Source organism: Neolamprologus brichardi, chromosome 2, assembly GCF_056152115.1.
Source record: "Neolamprologus brichardi isolate AB-2024 chromosome 2, ASM5615211v1, whole genome shotgun sequence".
Classification (NCBI taxonomy): Eukaryota; Metazoa; Chordata; class Actinopteri; order Cichliformes; family Cichlidae; genus Neolamprologus; species Neolamprologus brichardi.
In genome coordinates, this window is record NC_142105.1 from 7,354,626 (window position 1) to 7,371,956 (window position 17,331).

Sequence of the window (17,331 nt, forward strand, 5' to 3'; positions counted from 1 at the left end):
AGATTCCCTTACAAGCCATCCAAGTTGTTGATTTTATGCATTTTTGATATATTGCTTTGCAATAGTTTTTAGATTTAGTGTAAAGTGGTCATGAGCAATAGTTTTCTAGACTTTCTGAAAGAAAACACTTGCAGTGGAACACTACCAGTCATGGATTTGGCTCGCCACAGTGCGGACCTCAACATTATTGAAGCAGTGTGCTATCATGTTGACATAGAAACAGGACAAAAAACATCCAAAAAAGGCTTTGGTGGTCACTCCAAATATTGACTTTAAAGCTCATCAGAATTGTACAAACTCTGTTTTTTGCATTGTGTACTATGTTTCCATGTATGTTCCCACATGCTTCAATAAATCTCTGCACCGTTTTCCTAGCAAAATGTAAAGAAATGAGCTGTGGCTCAAGATTTTTGCACAATGCTGTGCAGATTTTATTTGTGATGATTTTTAAAGTTTCAGTTCATCATCTTTAATCGTCCCCAGTGTTCTGTATTGGTAGAAAGAGTAATGTTATATTGTAACAGGTACATTTGTACTAGATATACACATTGCTTTTGAAATACTGAAATATATCATTTTAAAGCTCTAAGAAAAGCAAATCTGACAGTTCATTCACTCGATCTGTGTTGGACTCGCAATCAAAACAGAGGTCGTTGAGAAAAACGTCTCTTGTGATTTAAGGTGAACTTACTCTTTAAATTTCAACTTTATGCACAAGAAAAGAGATTTGATTACATAACATGAGCTCAGACATCTAAATTTTTCCACCTGTCATTTCTGCATGCATCATACAAGCTCTGGGAATTTTAGATGCATTTATCACTCCTGAGCTCCGGTCTCAGGCTCTCGGACAAATACTTTCCATCACTTACGGTCTTATAATCGACAGCGCTCAGGAACCGCTTGACACCTGAATCATTCATACCTCCTCATAAATAATAAAACTCTGGCAGCCAGTTAGCAGCACCTGCAACTTGAAACAGTAGTTCGTGAAACACAATCTTTGCCTTGTAAACTAATGTGTTTCACCTGCCTGGGCCACGGCGTCTGGGTTAACCGCCTGCTCGCCATGAGCAGCAGACAGGTAGAGGGAACAAAACCTCTCTTCCTGCCTCTCTCAGCCTCCCTCTCCTGACCTCGCTTCCTTTTCCTCCGATGAATTTTTTCAGAGCGCTTTGATATGTTGCTGTCCCATGGGAGCCCGGGTAATGCAAACTGGAAGCATAAGGCGTAATTATTTCTCAAAACTGCACTTCTACCCTAATTAGTTCACTCCTCAGAAGTGGGCCTTGCATTATTTACACATCAAGGGGACACACAGGGTTGGAGATAAATATTCATTGTTTGTTGACTTTGCCCCGGTCCCTCGGCTCGGGCGCAAGTTGAGTCGAGAGCCGCTGCCATTGTGGTTGTTTATGAGACTTCTGTATTGCCGGTGCCCGGGACATAATCTGTCTTGTTCTTCTGTAATTATCTCCACTCATGCAGACAGACAGACACCAACTCAGAGTGGGTTTAATAAGTGGACAGCATCCTGGCATCCAGGCAGTGTTAAGCGTCTGGATTCGTTCTAATTGTGACCTTGCTCAGACTTGCCCTCGCGGTGTCACATTAGTGAACAGCAGAAGAGTATTTTATTTAGTCAGGCTGTGACACTATTTCAGCCATATCCCCCATCAGGCTTTTTGTTCTGGGTCAACTTTAATTAAGCTTTTCCCAAAAGGCGTCAGTGGCAGCTGTTATGAAGCGCTTCCTGTTTCTGTTGGTTGCAAAGCAGATTTGTGGGACATGTGAAGGCCGCTTTTCCTGTAAATAGCCCAGTATGAATAGACCGCTGTGTTTAAGCCCCCCACCTCTGTGGTCATACGGCCTTGAGGCCTGTTGTCTGCTCTATAAATGCCCACTGGGAAACTCTTGTTACCTCAAAAAAAAAATAAAAAATGCTGCACCCACTGTAGACTTTTAACAACTGTTCTTTTCCCATTTCTTTATACCATCTCAGTAATGCCTCGCTGCATGTGCGCGTGTGTGTTACACTGATGCCTGGCACAAGAATTACCATAATCACTGTCAACATTAATGGAGATCCTATCACTGGAGAATTTAAACACGGCTTTTCCATATTTATAGAAGCAATAAACAGAGAATGCGCAGCAAAATGTCTGTTATGATTCAAAAGCGAGCCATGTTTACTGGCTTTGAAATGCATATTTGGGTTAGTAGATGAGGTGGAAGGGATAGCAGTTTAAGTTGCGGGATGCGAGTGGAAATGTAATATCACCACGCTAGACGCAGAACATCTGAAGCCATAAATGTGTCACTCTCACTGTCTCCAGGGTTTCCACTTTCCCCCTCAGACGGACAAACAGGGTCATGTGACTGCTCATGCTGTGCTCCTATACCATAGATAGTTGAAAGCAAAGCAGTAAACTTATTTAGATGCACAAACCACTGAAAATGCATAATGTGCATGTCTGTTGCTTCTACCTTGTTGGATTTCATTCCATTTTTTTTGTAAGAAGACCTGGCTCACGGTTAGCATTCTAAATTATCGATGGAGTACCGATTGCTTCTTTATCATCTGCGTTAAGCTTTGTCAGTGCGGGTGCTGGCTAAGTTGAGCATAAAAGATCATCAATTCAAGAGTTCCTTTACTATGAACAAACAACTTGTCCAATCAAAAGCACAACAACAAACATTCTCGAAAGGGACGTCCACACATGGAGTATTAGCTGCAAGCCGGGATGGTGGCAGAGGGTTCTCCACGTGTGGTCACAGAACGTTTGTGCTCCACATGGTCTTGTGTGAATGAGCAAAAGCCAAAGGACGCTTTGATTCACTTGAAATCGTATAATTTCTATAAACAACTGATCTAATCATAGGTTTCACTCTTCCCACTGTCGCATCTGTATTAGATTTCATTTATTAGAACAAGTCTCTCAGTGTGGGGGGGCAAAGTTTTTCCACATGGGGGGTCTGTGGTCTACTGTAATGTGTGTTTATTTTGGTTTGTAAGACTTGAAAGTGAAAATCCCTGCGCTGCAGTTAGTTTGCTCTACTGTTACATTTGCTGCGCGTCTCTGCGGAAAAGAGCCTCGAGTCAATTTGTAAATGATACAGTTTCCATGAGCTCCAGTGACAGTGGGGTATATGAGGTCTACCATAGACCCACAATGCACTTCTCTAGATATGTTGGTTTACAGAAGCTTATCGTGGGTTGGTGTCGCACCTAAAGCAGCACCAACTTTCAGAAATTCACTTTTCATTTGAACTATATTTATCATCAAATTTTTATAGAGCATTCACTCTCGACCAGTTATGTAGTTCTGTCTGTTTAAGATGTGACTTGTTCTGTTAGTAGATCGAAAAATACACGAACTTTGAATGGGAGAAAAATTCAGGCTTTCTTGTTTGCAAGCTTTCACGGCAAGACTCGCAGCTGATAATTTCACACTTTTTCCTCTCTATACCCCGTGGAGCCAGAAAATGATCAATTTCCCTGCTAGTGCAGCTTCTTCATCTTCTGAAACCCGAGACGACTCAGACGTTTTTTTTTTTTTCTTTACAGCGATCTCAACAGCTGTTGCAGACAGACTGTAGCAGGTTGGCAGTGCTTTAATGGAAAGTGTGCTGTTTATTCTTCCTCCACAGGTGGAGATCACGCTGCAGGATGTCAACGACAACCCGCCCGTTTTCCCTAATGACATTCTTGACGTGACCATCGAGGAAAACGTTGGAGATGGCTTCAAGATAATGCAGCTAACAGCCACGGATGCGGACGAGGTAATGGCTCGGTGTCTTTGTGCTTTTCTTTGCCCGTTTTCCACTTCACCGCTTTCGGAATAGATATCCTGGAAGCGATTTGAATTAAAAACATGCTCTAAAATTTTGTTCCTACAGTGTCAAAACCACTAAAAAGTCAAGTGTTTTTTTAACATCGTTGTCAGTTGACCATTTTCATACCAAAATTGCAAATATTCTAGGCAAAAAGAAGTGGAAACAGTCTAGACTGCATGTCCCTGATTAATTATGATTGCGAGTTCACTATTATTCTGATAAGGGTAGTATTTATTTTTACAGCAGTTCTTAATTTTACAGTCACTGTCATTGGCAATTAAAGTCAGTAAATCATAACCTGGTATATGGAAAATCTCAGCAGTATATTACCTCAGGATTAAAAAAACATTATTGTCAATTATCAAGAAAAAACATCTGGGTTTTTGCTGTGATTTAAAGATGTTGCCTTTAGCTGTGGGAAATTGTATTTTTTACTATCATCTATAGATATTGCTAATTATTTGATTAAATTTTATAAAAAATAGGGAATTGCCTGTTGTAGAGTACAGCGTTAGTTGAGTTCAAGCTGTGATGTGCACGTACTCGCGACTCCACACAGTGACACAAAGCAGCCAAGACAGTTTGGGAAAGCACCATCCTTGCCTGCCTCAACTCTTACGCACTACCACAAAAGCATAAATCACCGCTTTGTAGCAATTAATGTGCTTTCCCCTAAGACACACGCACATTTAGAGTCTGCTCATTTTCACCCTTAAATGTTGATGTTATCTGAGATGTCTTGAGTCCGCTGGTGTCGCAGAAACATCGATTGATTCTTCGTCCTGTCATCCTGATAGTCCCTCCGCGGTCCCCGTAGTTCACATTACATCAGCAGCATCACTCTGAATTAGTCAAAGGCTCCATCTTTGGCTGCTTTCGGCAGGATACGGACATTAAATCCTGCCGCGAGCAAAAAGCAGGCCCTGCCGGCATCTCAAAGGTCTGCGGTCCCTCACCGAAGCCAAAGGACACAGTTGAAGTGAGTGGAAAGAGTCGGGCCATAGAGGGGCGAGAGATTAGAACGCAGGAATATGGACTCAGATTTAATGTTAACTTATGAGGCCACACGTTTTTATTGCACAGCTGTTACCTCGCTCCCATCTCTTTGCTCTGAATGTGAGAAAAGTCATACAAAGTCCCACTTTATGCCATTTCTCTTTTGTCAGAATACTATATTGACTGTAAATCTCGGACCTGGAGGCAGGTCAGTCTTTTCAGTAGGGGGATTTAAGGACGTTTATTTGATTATTTTCTTTTTTCAGTTCCAAACTATTCACAGTTTTGATCTTGAAAGGCTTAGCATATGGTATTGAAATCAAATTGCGCAGTTGTTCACTTTTTCCACATATCTGAAGTTAAGAGAAGCCTGACCTGTGGTGCTTAGACTGAAATCGAAGGCTTTTCGGTAATTTGTAGAAAATTAAGAGTTCATTCTTACAAGCACGCATATGCATATGAGCCGTGCTTCAGTTACCCACCTAAAGAACTTGAATTCAAGAGAAGTCACATTTCGCTTCCAAGCAGGGATTCAAATGAAAAAAAGAAGCACTTAAAGAGAATGTAGAGGAGCCTTTTTAGGAATTACAGATTCTAGTGATGTTTACTCCAAACTTCAGCGCTGCCATGAATAGGCTGCTAAATAGAAGCCTGTGCTTCATTCCAGCTCTCACTCAGAGCCAGATATGAGGCCAGCCAAGCTTTTGCCCACATCCTTACGCAGGAAACTTAAGTTGCGCTGACACTAAGCGTACGGAACGCATTGGAGCTCTTGTTGAGAAAGCCACATGTGTGAGCCAGCGCAGAGTAGCCAAGAGTGCAAGCTGTTGGCCAGCTGACGGGCTGAATTCAGACATCATAATGATCCCATCCAATTTAACAGCGCTACATGTGGGATTCATGTGTGAGGGTATTAAAATGCTGTTTCTACCCATCCGCTTTTCACTGTGCCCGTTTCCACTCCAAAAAAGGAGGAGGGGATTGCAGTGGGGTTGAAAGGAAATCAATATAAAACGCTGCTCTTTTGTGTAATGCAAGTTAGGCCTCTCTGAGAATGTTTCTCACCTCATTTAAAAGAAATATGCAGCCATTTGTGCTTTTGGAGAGACTGTGAGCATTTTATTAGAATTCTAACCTTATGTGGAAAATATGTCACAGGTAAAAAAAAAAAGAAAAAAAACTTTATTAATGAAGAAAAATGCAACAATGGGGGTTTTAGGAGAGATCCCTGCAAGGAAGCACAGGCTCCAAGTGAACAGTAATGCATTCCAGAGGCCTGAAAACCCACAACAAGGAGATTTCTGGCTATTTTGCACACTTGTAGAATGGATTTACACACCAGCAGCGCAGACTGTTGGGTCATCCTTAACTCTCTGTATCTGTAGCTGTTAGTGACAACACATTGCTTGTTTTCCAAGAGTCTATGTTATGATTGGCTTGCTGTCTTGGTGCTGTTGCATACAGGAAGCTTGCTATCCCCACCGGCGCTGTCTGCTTCGCACCTCTCGCTTCTCATAGGAACTGCGTGCTCCCAAAAGCCACTCATCTACTAAATGAGTTTCCTTCTGCCCCTGCCTGGTGCGCTTCGCTCCCTGGAATGCTGCTGTTTAATTGGCCAGCCCTCGTTTTTTTTTTTTTTCCCTTTTCCTCCGAACAACCCTCCGTGTCTTTGGAGAGCCGTAAAGTAGTCAGACTCTTGAGTGGAGGTCAAGAGGGCGAACAGTGTCGATGTGAGTGTGTTTGAGTGCGTGTAAAGACTTTACGAAAAGAGAAAGACGTGGGATTGTTCAGGAGTATCAAACAGTTTAAAAAGAGAATAAACCTATTTTTAAATGCCTGTGTTTATAGTTTTTGTTGGTATGTGTGTGTGTTGGACTGAAGCCTAGATGGACCCCCATCTCGGCCTCTCCCACCTTCCTTGCTCTGCCTTTGAACCCTATCAGAAAATTAATTGGCAAACCATGGGTGTTGGGTTCCGGACTGCGGCCCAGGTGGCTAATGAGATTGCCAGATCTGGAGCCACTGATTGATGACAGCAGGGTCCTTCGATGAGTAGAACCTCACTCCGTCCTCCTCATCTCCCCCATTTTTTATTGGGCCTGGATCTCAGACCAAGTCTGGTAATGCAATGAGAGACGAGGTCAATAAGACAGAGTTTTTATCTATCGTAAAAAACAGGCCATGGGAAAGAGATAAGAGCAAGTAAGAGAAGTTAGCCCTGTAATTATATTGACTCTGTGTGTTAAATGTCTGCTTTTAGGCCTTGTGCCTTAAAGCAGACAGTTAAAAAATAAAAAGTTAGACAAGGGAAGAGAATATTTTATAGTTTCTTGTGTTTTTCTTCTGTCAGACATGGCCAAACAGTAAAATCTCCTCTACATTCACTTTCAGAGTTCACTGATTTAATGACAGGATCACTTTAAAGAATCCTACAGTAAAACATTACATTTGCATTTGACTATGTACTATATGTATAAATAGTTTGTTCAATCTCACATGCATTTTAACAGTGAGCCATTTAAACTGTGATTACCTTTCAAATGTCTTTCAACATCAAAAAGTAAATAACGAGTTCCAGAATTCTTAAATCAATTGAGGGATACAATCAATAAGATGTGGCTCTGTGGTGTAGGGGGGAACACATTTACCCGGTTTGATTCCAGGAGGAGAGACTCATGTATTCCTAGTGCCAGTCCCAAGCCCTGCATAAATGGGAGGGTTGCCTGAGGGAGTGCATCCGGCATAAAATCTGTGCCAAATTAAGCATGCAGATCCATTCCCTGTGGTTTCCCCTTGAGAAATAAGGGAGCAGCTATTTTCTTACACATGCAATTATATGCATTATAATACTGTAATTGAAACCACTGAGTTAATGAAATAAACAGTTATAAATAAATGTTGTTCATATTAACAAATGCAAGTTCCCTATCTGTTTAATAGATTTGGAAACGTTAAAAACCAAAACAGTGATCTGATCGACTTGAAATTCTTTATTTTTACAAAAATATTTGTCTGAAGACTGCTTTATTGCCAACGAGAGGTTGAGTCTGTAAAACACGGAGGAGCTTTATACCACAACGGCCAACTAACACATCATTCTCCAGCTGATTTTACCATGAAGCACCGCTGCGTACATACAGTTTATTTCAACACAGCTTATTCACTTAGGCAGTAAATGTGTCAATACGCATATAAAAACCAGCTTAATGCAGCACTTCTACCCTATAAGCCTTTCCATTGTTCCAAGGGGATCAAAAAGCATCACACAAACATCAGGCATAGCTGAAAGAGTCTCTTTTAGCTTAGCTCTTAACCAACTGTAACCGGAGCCCTCGCTTCATCTCGCTGAGCAGCAGTAGCTTTTTGATGTTGCTTTTGCTTTTTTTGGCAGAAGACACAGAGTGAGACAGTTGTCTGATCTCCTATTGTCCCCAGCACAAATGTAAACGTCAAGCTCTGTCGTCAGCCTCATTCACATGTCCTAGTGCATTCAGTCCCCGTCTCTGATTCCAAAGCCTCTCGCTATAGTGATCGCATGTGTTATGGCGCTTGTACTTGTCCGATGTAATAGATGATCTATTAGTTGCATTTATAGACGAACACTATACCCCCCAAAAGTTCAAAGAGGAAGCGCAAGTCTCTCGTGAATATCACCACTCAGCTCTTGTGTTTCTTTGTATTTTTTTCGGACTAGTTTGACCTTTAATCGTAAAAAAGGCCATTTATGTTTATCAGCTATCTGTTATCCGTGTCATTTATGCTTATAAATAAGTCCTCTGTGTTGTTCAGCAATGTTGCCTTCGTCCAAGAAAACCTGTTCCTTCTCTCTACACTGCTAGACATTTTCTCTTAACATAAAATCTTAGTGCTAAAGCAACAACATTAAGGTCCTGATTACATGGGTGGATTTCTCGTTAGCATGCTCAAAGCTTGTTTGTTTGTGAAGGTCAGTGAGATGTAATCCCTTCAATTCAGTTTTTTTCCCACTTGTGCTTTATTTGGTGTCACTATCTTGATCTGTGATCTTCTTCATGGCCTTTTTGAAATCACAAGCCTCCACTTTATGGACTGTCTCTGTGGAAAAAGGCCATGTTAGGGGATTCATTCATGCTAGACAAGCAGATATTTTGTCCTAGAGACATGGCATGCTAACATGTAATAAACAATCTAATTCCCTAGTAGATAGATTTGCTTTGATGTCTGATGGTCTTCCTCCTGTATCTGAAGACCTTAAATTTCAATCATGTTTCAGCACAACAAATCAAACTGTTTTTATAAATCCTCACTTGCAAGTAATGAGTTTGGGTTTACGAGGAACCCAACAAGGAAAAATCATATTGGAGTGAAATAGATGACTCTATCCTAGCTTTTTGTTTGGTGTTATCGCATTCTTTTTAACCTCAGGGTCCCAATGCTCTTGTGACGTACACGATCATCAGTGGGGCAGATGACAGCTTCCGTATCGACCCTGAATCCGGAGATCTCATCGCCACCAAGAAACTAGACCGGGAGAGACGTTCAAAATATTCCCTCCTGGTGCGTGCAGACGATGGAAAGCAGTCATCTGACATGACGCTGAACATCACCGTCAAGGACGTGAACGACCACACGCCAAAGTTCTCCCGTGCAACGTACTCATTTGATATCCCTGAAGACATGGTGCCCGGTAAGATGTCTTTAAAGATTCAAGATTGCAAAGGCAGACAAGCAATGTTTGATCTCATTCAAAAGCCCTTCAGACTAGACTTCTCTGTTAAGCTCATCAGTTACAAATTATTGGGGGTAAATTCTTTGTAGTATTTTTTTTTCCTGTGCATCTTCCTTCGGGGGGAAATCATGAGTTTAATGGGTCGAAGTGACAGTAACTGATATTTGATTTATATGGAAATCTATCAGCAACAAGCAGGATTTACTACAGTACTGACAGTTCTCTGGCCTCGCGTCCTCACTCCTTTCTCCACTTAACTCTCAAGAAAAAAGACGCATAACTTTGGTAATCAAAGATTAATGAGGGTGTCAATTAGAAATGTTTCATGTAAAGCTCTAATAAAACACTTAACGATTAGCTGTGTGCTCAGCCTCAGCTGTAAGCTGAAAACATCAGCGACTGCTTTTAGTCCAAAGCAGAACAGGCCAAGGCATTAAAAAATCATCAGTTATTTTAGCAACTGGCGCAGCAATAACTGAGTCACTGGTATTAATAAACCTCTCTCTAACCCCCTGCAGTTAGTTTTTTTCCGAAAGGGCCATAAAGAACTTCTCGCCTCTGTGTTACAACCCATGTCTCACAGGCTCCATCGTGGCAGCAATCCTGGCCAGCGACTCTGACTCAGGGGTGAATGGAGAGGTCACCTACTCGCTGGAGGAAGACGACGAGGACGAGACGTTTCTCCTGAACCCCGTGACGGGATTTTTCAACGTGACACGTCCGCTAGACTACGAGACTCAGCAGTACTATATTCTGACAGCGAAGGCTCAGGATGGTGGGGGGCAGGCCAGCACAGTCAGAGTGTACTTCAATGTGTTGGATGTAAATGACAACGCGCCTGTTTTTAACACTACCGCGTACAGCACGTCTGTCTCTGAGATTTTGCCGCCTGGATCCAGTATCATCACCGTGGGAGCCGCTGATGCTGATGATGGTATGTATATATAAGAATTTACATAGGATATAGTAATGTGCTAACACCTGACTAGTACTTTTGAGCTCATCCAACCACAGGACCAGCATATCAGTCTGAGCAGGTTCACATGAGCACAAATATGAATGAGTCTGGAGATGTTATGATGAGCACTGCAGTATGTTGCCAGCGTGACTGGTTTGGTAGTGGGTCAGTGAAGGTGCACTTCAGACCTCCACATGCTAGCCAACAGTACCCTGACTTTTGTTAGGTAGTAGGACAAAGTCCCAGTGCCAGACATTATACTGGTGCAGTGGGTTCCTCCTGGTGCAGGATAATATCTGGTGGCCAGAGTATGTAGGCAGTGGTGAAGTATGATGAAGGCATTGATCCCAGCGACTGGCCCTTACGTCCCCCAGCCCTGAATCCAACAGGCACCTGAGGACACGTTACTGAGCAACATTATGACAGAACTTGGATGAACCTGCGATTTCAATATTTAACCTTGACTTTGGCTGTGATTTTGAGTCTAGGTCTCAAAGGGTTGATGATTTTTTCTCCCCTGATTCTTGGTATGTCGTTCAATTCTTCGAAAAAAATGATAAGATTTACATCAGTAAAGATTCTTTCGTTTGTCAAATCAAGGTGTGATTTAAGTATTAATTTTACATATACTTGTATATATAGTGTAGTGTATATATAAACACATACGCTGCTCACGTCATTGTGTGTAAGCATATTAAATATGACAAAAGGGCAGGGATACCTCAGTAGGTAGAGTGATGGTCCCCTTTTAAAATAAGCAATGTGGAATTTTCCCATGCTTTTATATATAGTGTTTATAATTATTAGGGGTGCAACGATACACAAAATTCACAGTTCGGTTCGATACTTTGGTGTCACGGTTTTACTTTTGTCCATGACGCGCTTACCTTCAGGGTCATATGTCACATAAAGACCAAAATAGTTCCAAACGCCAGATCTGAATGAGGGTGGGGGAGGTTCAATTTGCCATGTTGCAAGGAGAGCTTAACTTCTGTCTCGCTAGCTTGCCCTGCGCTCAGTGAATCTGCGTTCGACTACTCCGCCTAGGCTGCACTGTCGAGCGCAGATCCACTGAGCGCTCAACACAGACAGCACCGTCAGAAGGAAAGTTGATAAAAGATTAAAAATTTTGTATTGTTCGATACATATGCGTACCGAACCGAAAGCACTGTATCGAACGGTTCAATATCGATACGAGTATCGTTGCACCCCTAATAATTATATATATTTTTTATTTCGTATAAAACATCACCTATCAGACAAAATGAGAAATACTAGTGCAGCTGTAGCACTGATTTCACTCTATGCAACAGTTCAGATGACTTAAAACTGATATGCCACTAAATGTTTTGAACACTGCTACATTTGGAACTATTTGGCACTTGCTGAAGATAAATTTGTCTGAAGATGAGCCTTTTTTAACTGTACTTGAAAACACAGTCGTCAAGTTAAGTCCTGGAAGTATTCCGGTGATGTCAGTGTACTTAAAAACGCTGCTCAGTGGGCCTGTTTAAAGCAGTAATGTACTCTCATGGTATAAATCAAGTGTGAGCTAGCCTTAGTAGATTAATTTAATAGAGGCCTGTCACTTTGTTATGACAGCTGGTTACACAGAAGCTCTCAAGCCTACATTTTATTTTTCGTTTTTATTTTGAGTCGCACATAATTGATCTGATGAAATACAACATCTTCACCATGTGATTAAGCAGCTGGAGTTATTTCTGCGTTTCAGGTGGTGGGTTTCGTGTCTGTGAAGAAGCGTGTGGTATTTGAACGGCCACCGCTACTCTCCTCTGCTGTAATTATCACTTCACCCGGGCCTAATGTGGTTATTGTGACCTACATTCCTGGGAAATATGCTGCCTAGTTCTCAACCAAAGTCTGGCTTCTTTCTCCACTGTCCACATAATCTGACCACGTCGTCCTCTCAGATATATAGCTGCCGCTCTGCACTGTCAAAACAAAACACCGCCATTGTTAGCGCTTCCTAAGCCCTGACCCCTGACCCCCAGACTAGCTCTAGACAGCGTAGCCAAAACTCAGATAGAAGTAGCACTCAAGCTTTTGATAAGAGATTACTTGTACACTGTAAATGCGCACAAGAGTGTGGGAAGGTGGCGTCGTTTTCCACATGAATACCTTGTTGAGTTGAATTACAGATGCTCAATTTAAGCTTGTTTTAACCCCCACTTCCAGAGCGGTTGTACAGATTAGGCCAGATTTCAAGGTTGGATAGTTTAGTGCATCCATCCATTCATTCACAGACATTGTAGTTATGTCGCTTAAAATAAATATATCAGTTCAGAGGGATTTTCCAAAACGATCAGTTGAGGAAGTGATTACAGTGGTATTTCTTTCTGATAGCAATCTGTCATTTTACATGAATAGCTTGTCTACTCGGATGATAAGAGTAGCACAGAGCTGTTGCACATGCACAATTTGTGGAAATGGAAGTTGATAATGTATATAAGTGCCTTATTCAAACATGGAGAATATCTAACAGTTATATCTAGAACAATGGATGTCAGTCAGAGTTATCAGTATTTGACCTCCACCATGCTGTCCTTTCCGTTCAAGGCCACATCAAATAATTTCATTTAAACTCAATTTAAAAAATCAGAGTGTATAATGAGGTCTTTTAATTTGAAAGAAGTAACTGCATGGAAGATGATATTTAGGTATTTTCAGTTATCATATTGGTTTGGTGCAGAAAATCTAACAGATTAATCTAACTTTCACCTTCCTGATATTGTTTTTATCTTCTAAAGACCTGCATCTTGCCATGTTTTTCAGGCCAGAATGCACAGCTCCTCTACAAAATCGCATCTGGGGATCCCCAGGGCCACTTTGTCATCACCAAAGATGGAGTCCTCCAAACTAAGAAGTCTTTGGACAGGGAAACCCAGTCTTTTTATAACCTGGTAGTCACAGTAAATGACCTAGCCCCACCTCCCATTACCCGCTTCACCAGCACTGCCCAAGTGTCGGTCATTCTTCTGGATGTCAATGACTGCCCACCGACCTTCACTTCTCAGAAGATGACTTACATCCAGGAGAACACTCCAGTGGACACAGTCGTGTTCACGACCCATGCCACAGATGCTGACAGTGGGCCCAACAGCTACGTGGAGTACTCCCTCAGAGGCCCGTTCGGTAACAAGTTCAGCATTGGTACAATAGACGGAGATGTCCGGTTGATTGGGGAACTTGATAGAGAGGAGCTTTCCAACTACACGCTCACAGTCGTAGCTACAGATAAGGGCGAACCGCCTCTCTCTTCGACAATGGATGTGACTATGGTGGTTTTGGACGTCAACGATAATACCCCGAGCTTCTCGCAGAATATCTATGACATCGAGATCGAGGAGAACATCTTGACGGGGACCGATGTCATCCAGGTGTTTGCTAGCGATGCTGACGAAGGCACCAATGGGCAGATCCGTTTCTCTATCTCTGGGGGAAACACCAACTCTGATTTCCGGATCGATTCTGTCACGGGGGTGATCTCAGTGGCCAAACAGCTGGAACGAGAGGCGCGTTCATCCTATTCATTGGTGGTTCAAGCTGCAGACCGTGGCAGCAGCCCCAGGGTGGACCGAGCAACAGTCAACATTGTTTTACTGGATGTTAATGACTGCTCACCTGTTTTTGAGCTCTCTCCTTACACTGTCAATGTTCAAGAGAACCTTGAGAACCTACCGAAAAACATTCTGCAGGTTAGTTTTTGGGCTTTATTTGTTTTCATATGCCAAGACATTAAGTGAAATTCACAGAAAGGTCTTCCAGGGTGAAAAAAGGTTCTAACAAGCTTAATGCCTCAACCAAATTCGTAGTAGTTAAGCTAACTTAATAAGTGCAGGTGTGTGAGTGCTATTAGGGCACTAAACCACTAAGTTTGGTGGTCTTATTTTGCTAAATGCTGCAGCAAATACTTGGGTGAAATGATAAAGAAATGATATACAACTACCATTTGTTCTGCTCAATTAGGGCTTTATAGGATTTCAGCGAAATATGAAACTCAGCTAAATTGCATGACGAGACGATTAACATTCTAACCACCCTGATGACTAAATGAGCCATAAATAAAAAATGGACTGGAAACAGCAGATTTCCGGTGACAGAGCAAATTGCACTTTCACTCGTGTACCCAGTGAGGAAATGAGGATACAGTTATGGGCCCAGGCGCAGTGGGTTTACCCACAAAATGTAGCTATACCTAACTGATACATGCACAGGAAAGCCCACAATGCATCTGGGCACACCAGTGAGTAGTTGCAGCAGAGTAAGATTGGCAAATAGTTTTATACTTTAGATGTCTGTCTGCAATTCCCACAGCAGCCCACAGTGTGTGACTCTGGTTTTCTTCTTGGTGGATTTCCTTTGAAAGTCTGATTAGACAAAGTGAATAAGTAATGCTCTTCCTTCCCTCAGCAATTACCTTCATGGTGCCGCTGAACACCGTGACGGTAATTAAGCCTCAACTGTGAGATTCAGTGAGGTCCGTGGTTATGCTTTGTAAATCAAGCTCCATGGGATTAGAAAAAAAGGAAAATTGAAGTTTGTTAACAGCTTATTTTTGATTTTAAGAATATAAGATCTTTTAAACCATGTAAACTGGTCTATTTGCTCAACACACTGAAATGTCAAGATTATTTATACAGACCAAGAAACTTTTATCTTCACTGATGGAAGTGCGCACACACAAAACCTGTACCTGAACCTAATTTTACAGAACTTACAGAAATAGGTAACTTTTACCATTATCCTGTACAAGACATATAGGTTGAGAGGAATTATTCATCACTAACCTCATTCAGTTAATTTAGCTGCATATAAATCTCTGTCAACATGTTTTATTGCTTTTCATTCATAAGAAGAAGGTGTTGTATCTTCTTTTAAAAGGGACACAGTTTTAAGTATTTATATTTTACCGTTGTATTTTTCTTTCATTTGCATTCTGATAATGTGCCCAAAGCCTGGAATAAGAAGAATTTAATTATGTGGTAAAATTAACTCGTCTCATAAAGCTGCAAAATTGAAAAGTCAACACATAATAAAACACATAATGAAAAATTTACAATAATTACAATCTTTTCTTACATAAAAGAAGAAATATCAAATTAAAATAAAAATGTTACAAAATAAAAAAAAGTGTGTTTACTGAAGTAAAGGAGTATTATTAGTAAAGTTTAGTTCAAAATACTGACTAATGAGGCTCTGTGTGTGTTGCATCATTACTAATAGAGTAAGTTTAATGATCCAAATGCAATTACAGACTTATTTTAAATTAATTGACTGCCATATACTGACTAATCTGTTAGCATATGGCTCATCTTATTCCCCTTCTGCACCTCACGTTCACATATCTTATATAAATCCTACATTTAAGATGTTTCAGCCTGCCCACAGACCACTGTCTCTGCAAGCTACTTCATAACCCACCCTATCAATTTCATGTCTGTTTTCTCTCAGTTCTTACTTAGTTCAATTTTATCTAATGTTCTCATGATAGTAGTAACAGCAAATCAAATCTAAAACATAAATGTAGTAAAAAGCAGCATGCGACTTCTCAGCATAATTGGAATTATGGCTGGAATTTGTATAAAAAACTAACACAAACTTAAATTACTTTAAAATGATCCATTTTGCACTTTTCACCTTTTGCTTTTTGTATTTTTTTTTAACATTTTTTTCTGTTTGTTGTAAATAAACATATTTTTTAATGATTTCCAGGTTATTGCTAGAGACGATGACCAAGGTGCAAATGGTCAGCTAAGCTACATGCTCAGCGGCGGGAACGATGAAGGCGCGTTCACCCTGTCCTCCAGCGGTCAGCTGAGCCTGACCGAGACGCTTGACCGGGAAGTGCAAGAGAAATACATCCTTCTGATCACAGCCACCGACTCAGGTATGACTGCATTAAAGGTTTCGAGCTGCGAAGGCAGCCGATAGCATCTTGAAATGTTTGGCGCTTTTTAAGCAAAAGATTATTTTATGCAGGCTCAGCCGCCTTATGTTTCAGTATTCCAGAATCAATTGTTTACATCTGAACTCATTCCACGTGTAACGTGTTCAAGTTATCATCCATGATCTGGTTTATCTAGTGAGCACTAAGCATTGCATATGTCCCTATATGGACATTGTTGAATTTAAGCAAAGCACAGGCAATATTTTGTAATCAGCCTGCAAAACACAGCTGAAAAAGAATATTGTCATGAAGTAACAGCAATGTCAACAAACAGCATTTTGATTTCATAGTCTGCTCCGAGGTCTTTTTGTGTGGCACAATAACCCAAACAATCTGGAGTTTTTAGCTTGCAAACTAGTGGGTGTTTTTTTTGTTTGACCTAATCCACAGAAGTCTTTTCAGCGGGTTCAATTGAATAGCATCCTCTGTTTATTTGGATACTGCGGTAGAGCTTGTTATAGCCAGATAAAAGGTTAACTTGTTATTGCATAGAGGCCAGTTAATGTGCAGTTAAAGGAGTACATGCATATCCCCGTTGCAGCCAAATCACATGGTATCCCAGTTAAATATATGTTTCCCTGAGCTCCTCTGGTGCGGCCGTCATGGTCTCAGGGTGGTTCCGTTTCATTCCTGGATTGACCATGTGACCGTTCATAATGCTGTGTATTTTTGACTTTATGCAGAGACTTTGGTGAGAATTGGCTCGGTGTTGCCTGGAGTATCTTGTTTTGAAAAACACTTAAACGGTATATTCATTACCTCATCATTTAATCATTGGAATATTCGAATATTTATTATAAAATTGTCTATAAATCAAGTAAAATCAAGTCCCAGCTCAAACATCTTTTTTTTGTTTTGTTTTTT

General features: G+C 41.1%; 1 protein-coding gene across 1 annotated transcript in view; it reads left to right on the forward strand.

Annotated features, from left to right (window-relative positions):
- The window catches only part of fat4 (FAT atypical cadherin 4), a 101,135-nt gene that overhangs the window by 47,702 nt on the left and 36,102 nt on the right, over window positions 1-17,331 (forward strand). The window contains exons 2-6 of the mRNA XM_006798907.3: window positions 3,652-3,783; window positions 9,238-9,499; window positions 10,125-10,475; window positions 13,293-14,215; window positions 16,233-16,407. Coding sequence (XP_006798970.2) covers window positions 3,652-3,783; window positions 9,238-9,499; window positions 10,125-10,475; window positions 13,293-14,215; window positions 16,233-16,407 — 1,843 coding nt within the window. The remainder of the gene's footprint in view (window positions 1-3,651; window positions 3,784-9,237; window positions 9,500-10,124; window positions 10,476-13,292; window positions 14,216-16,232; window positions 16,408-17,331) is intronic.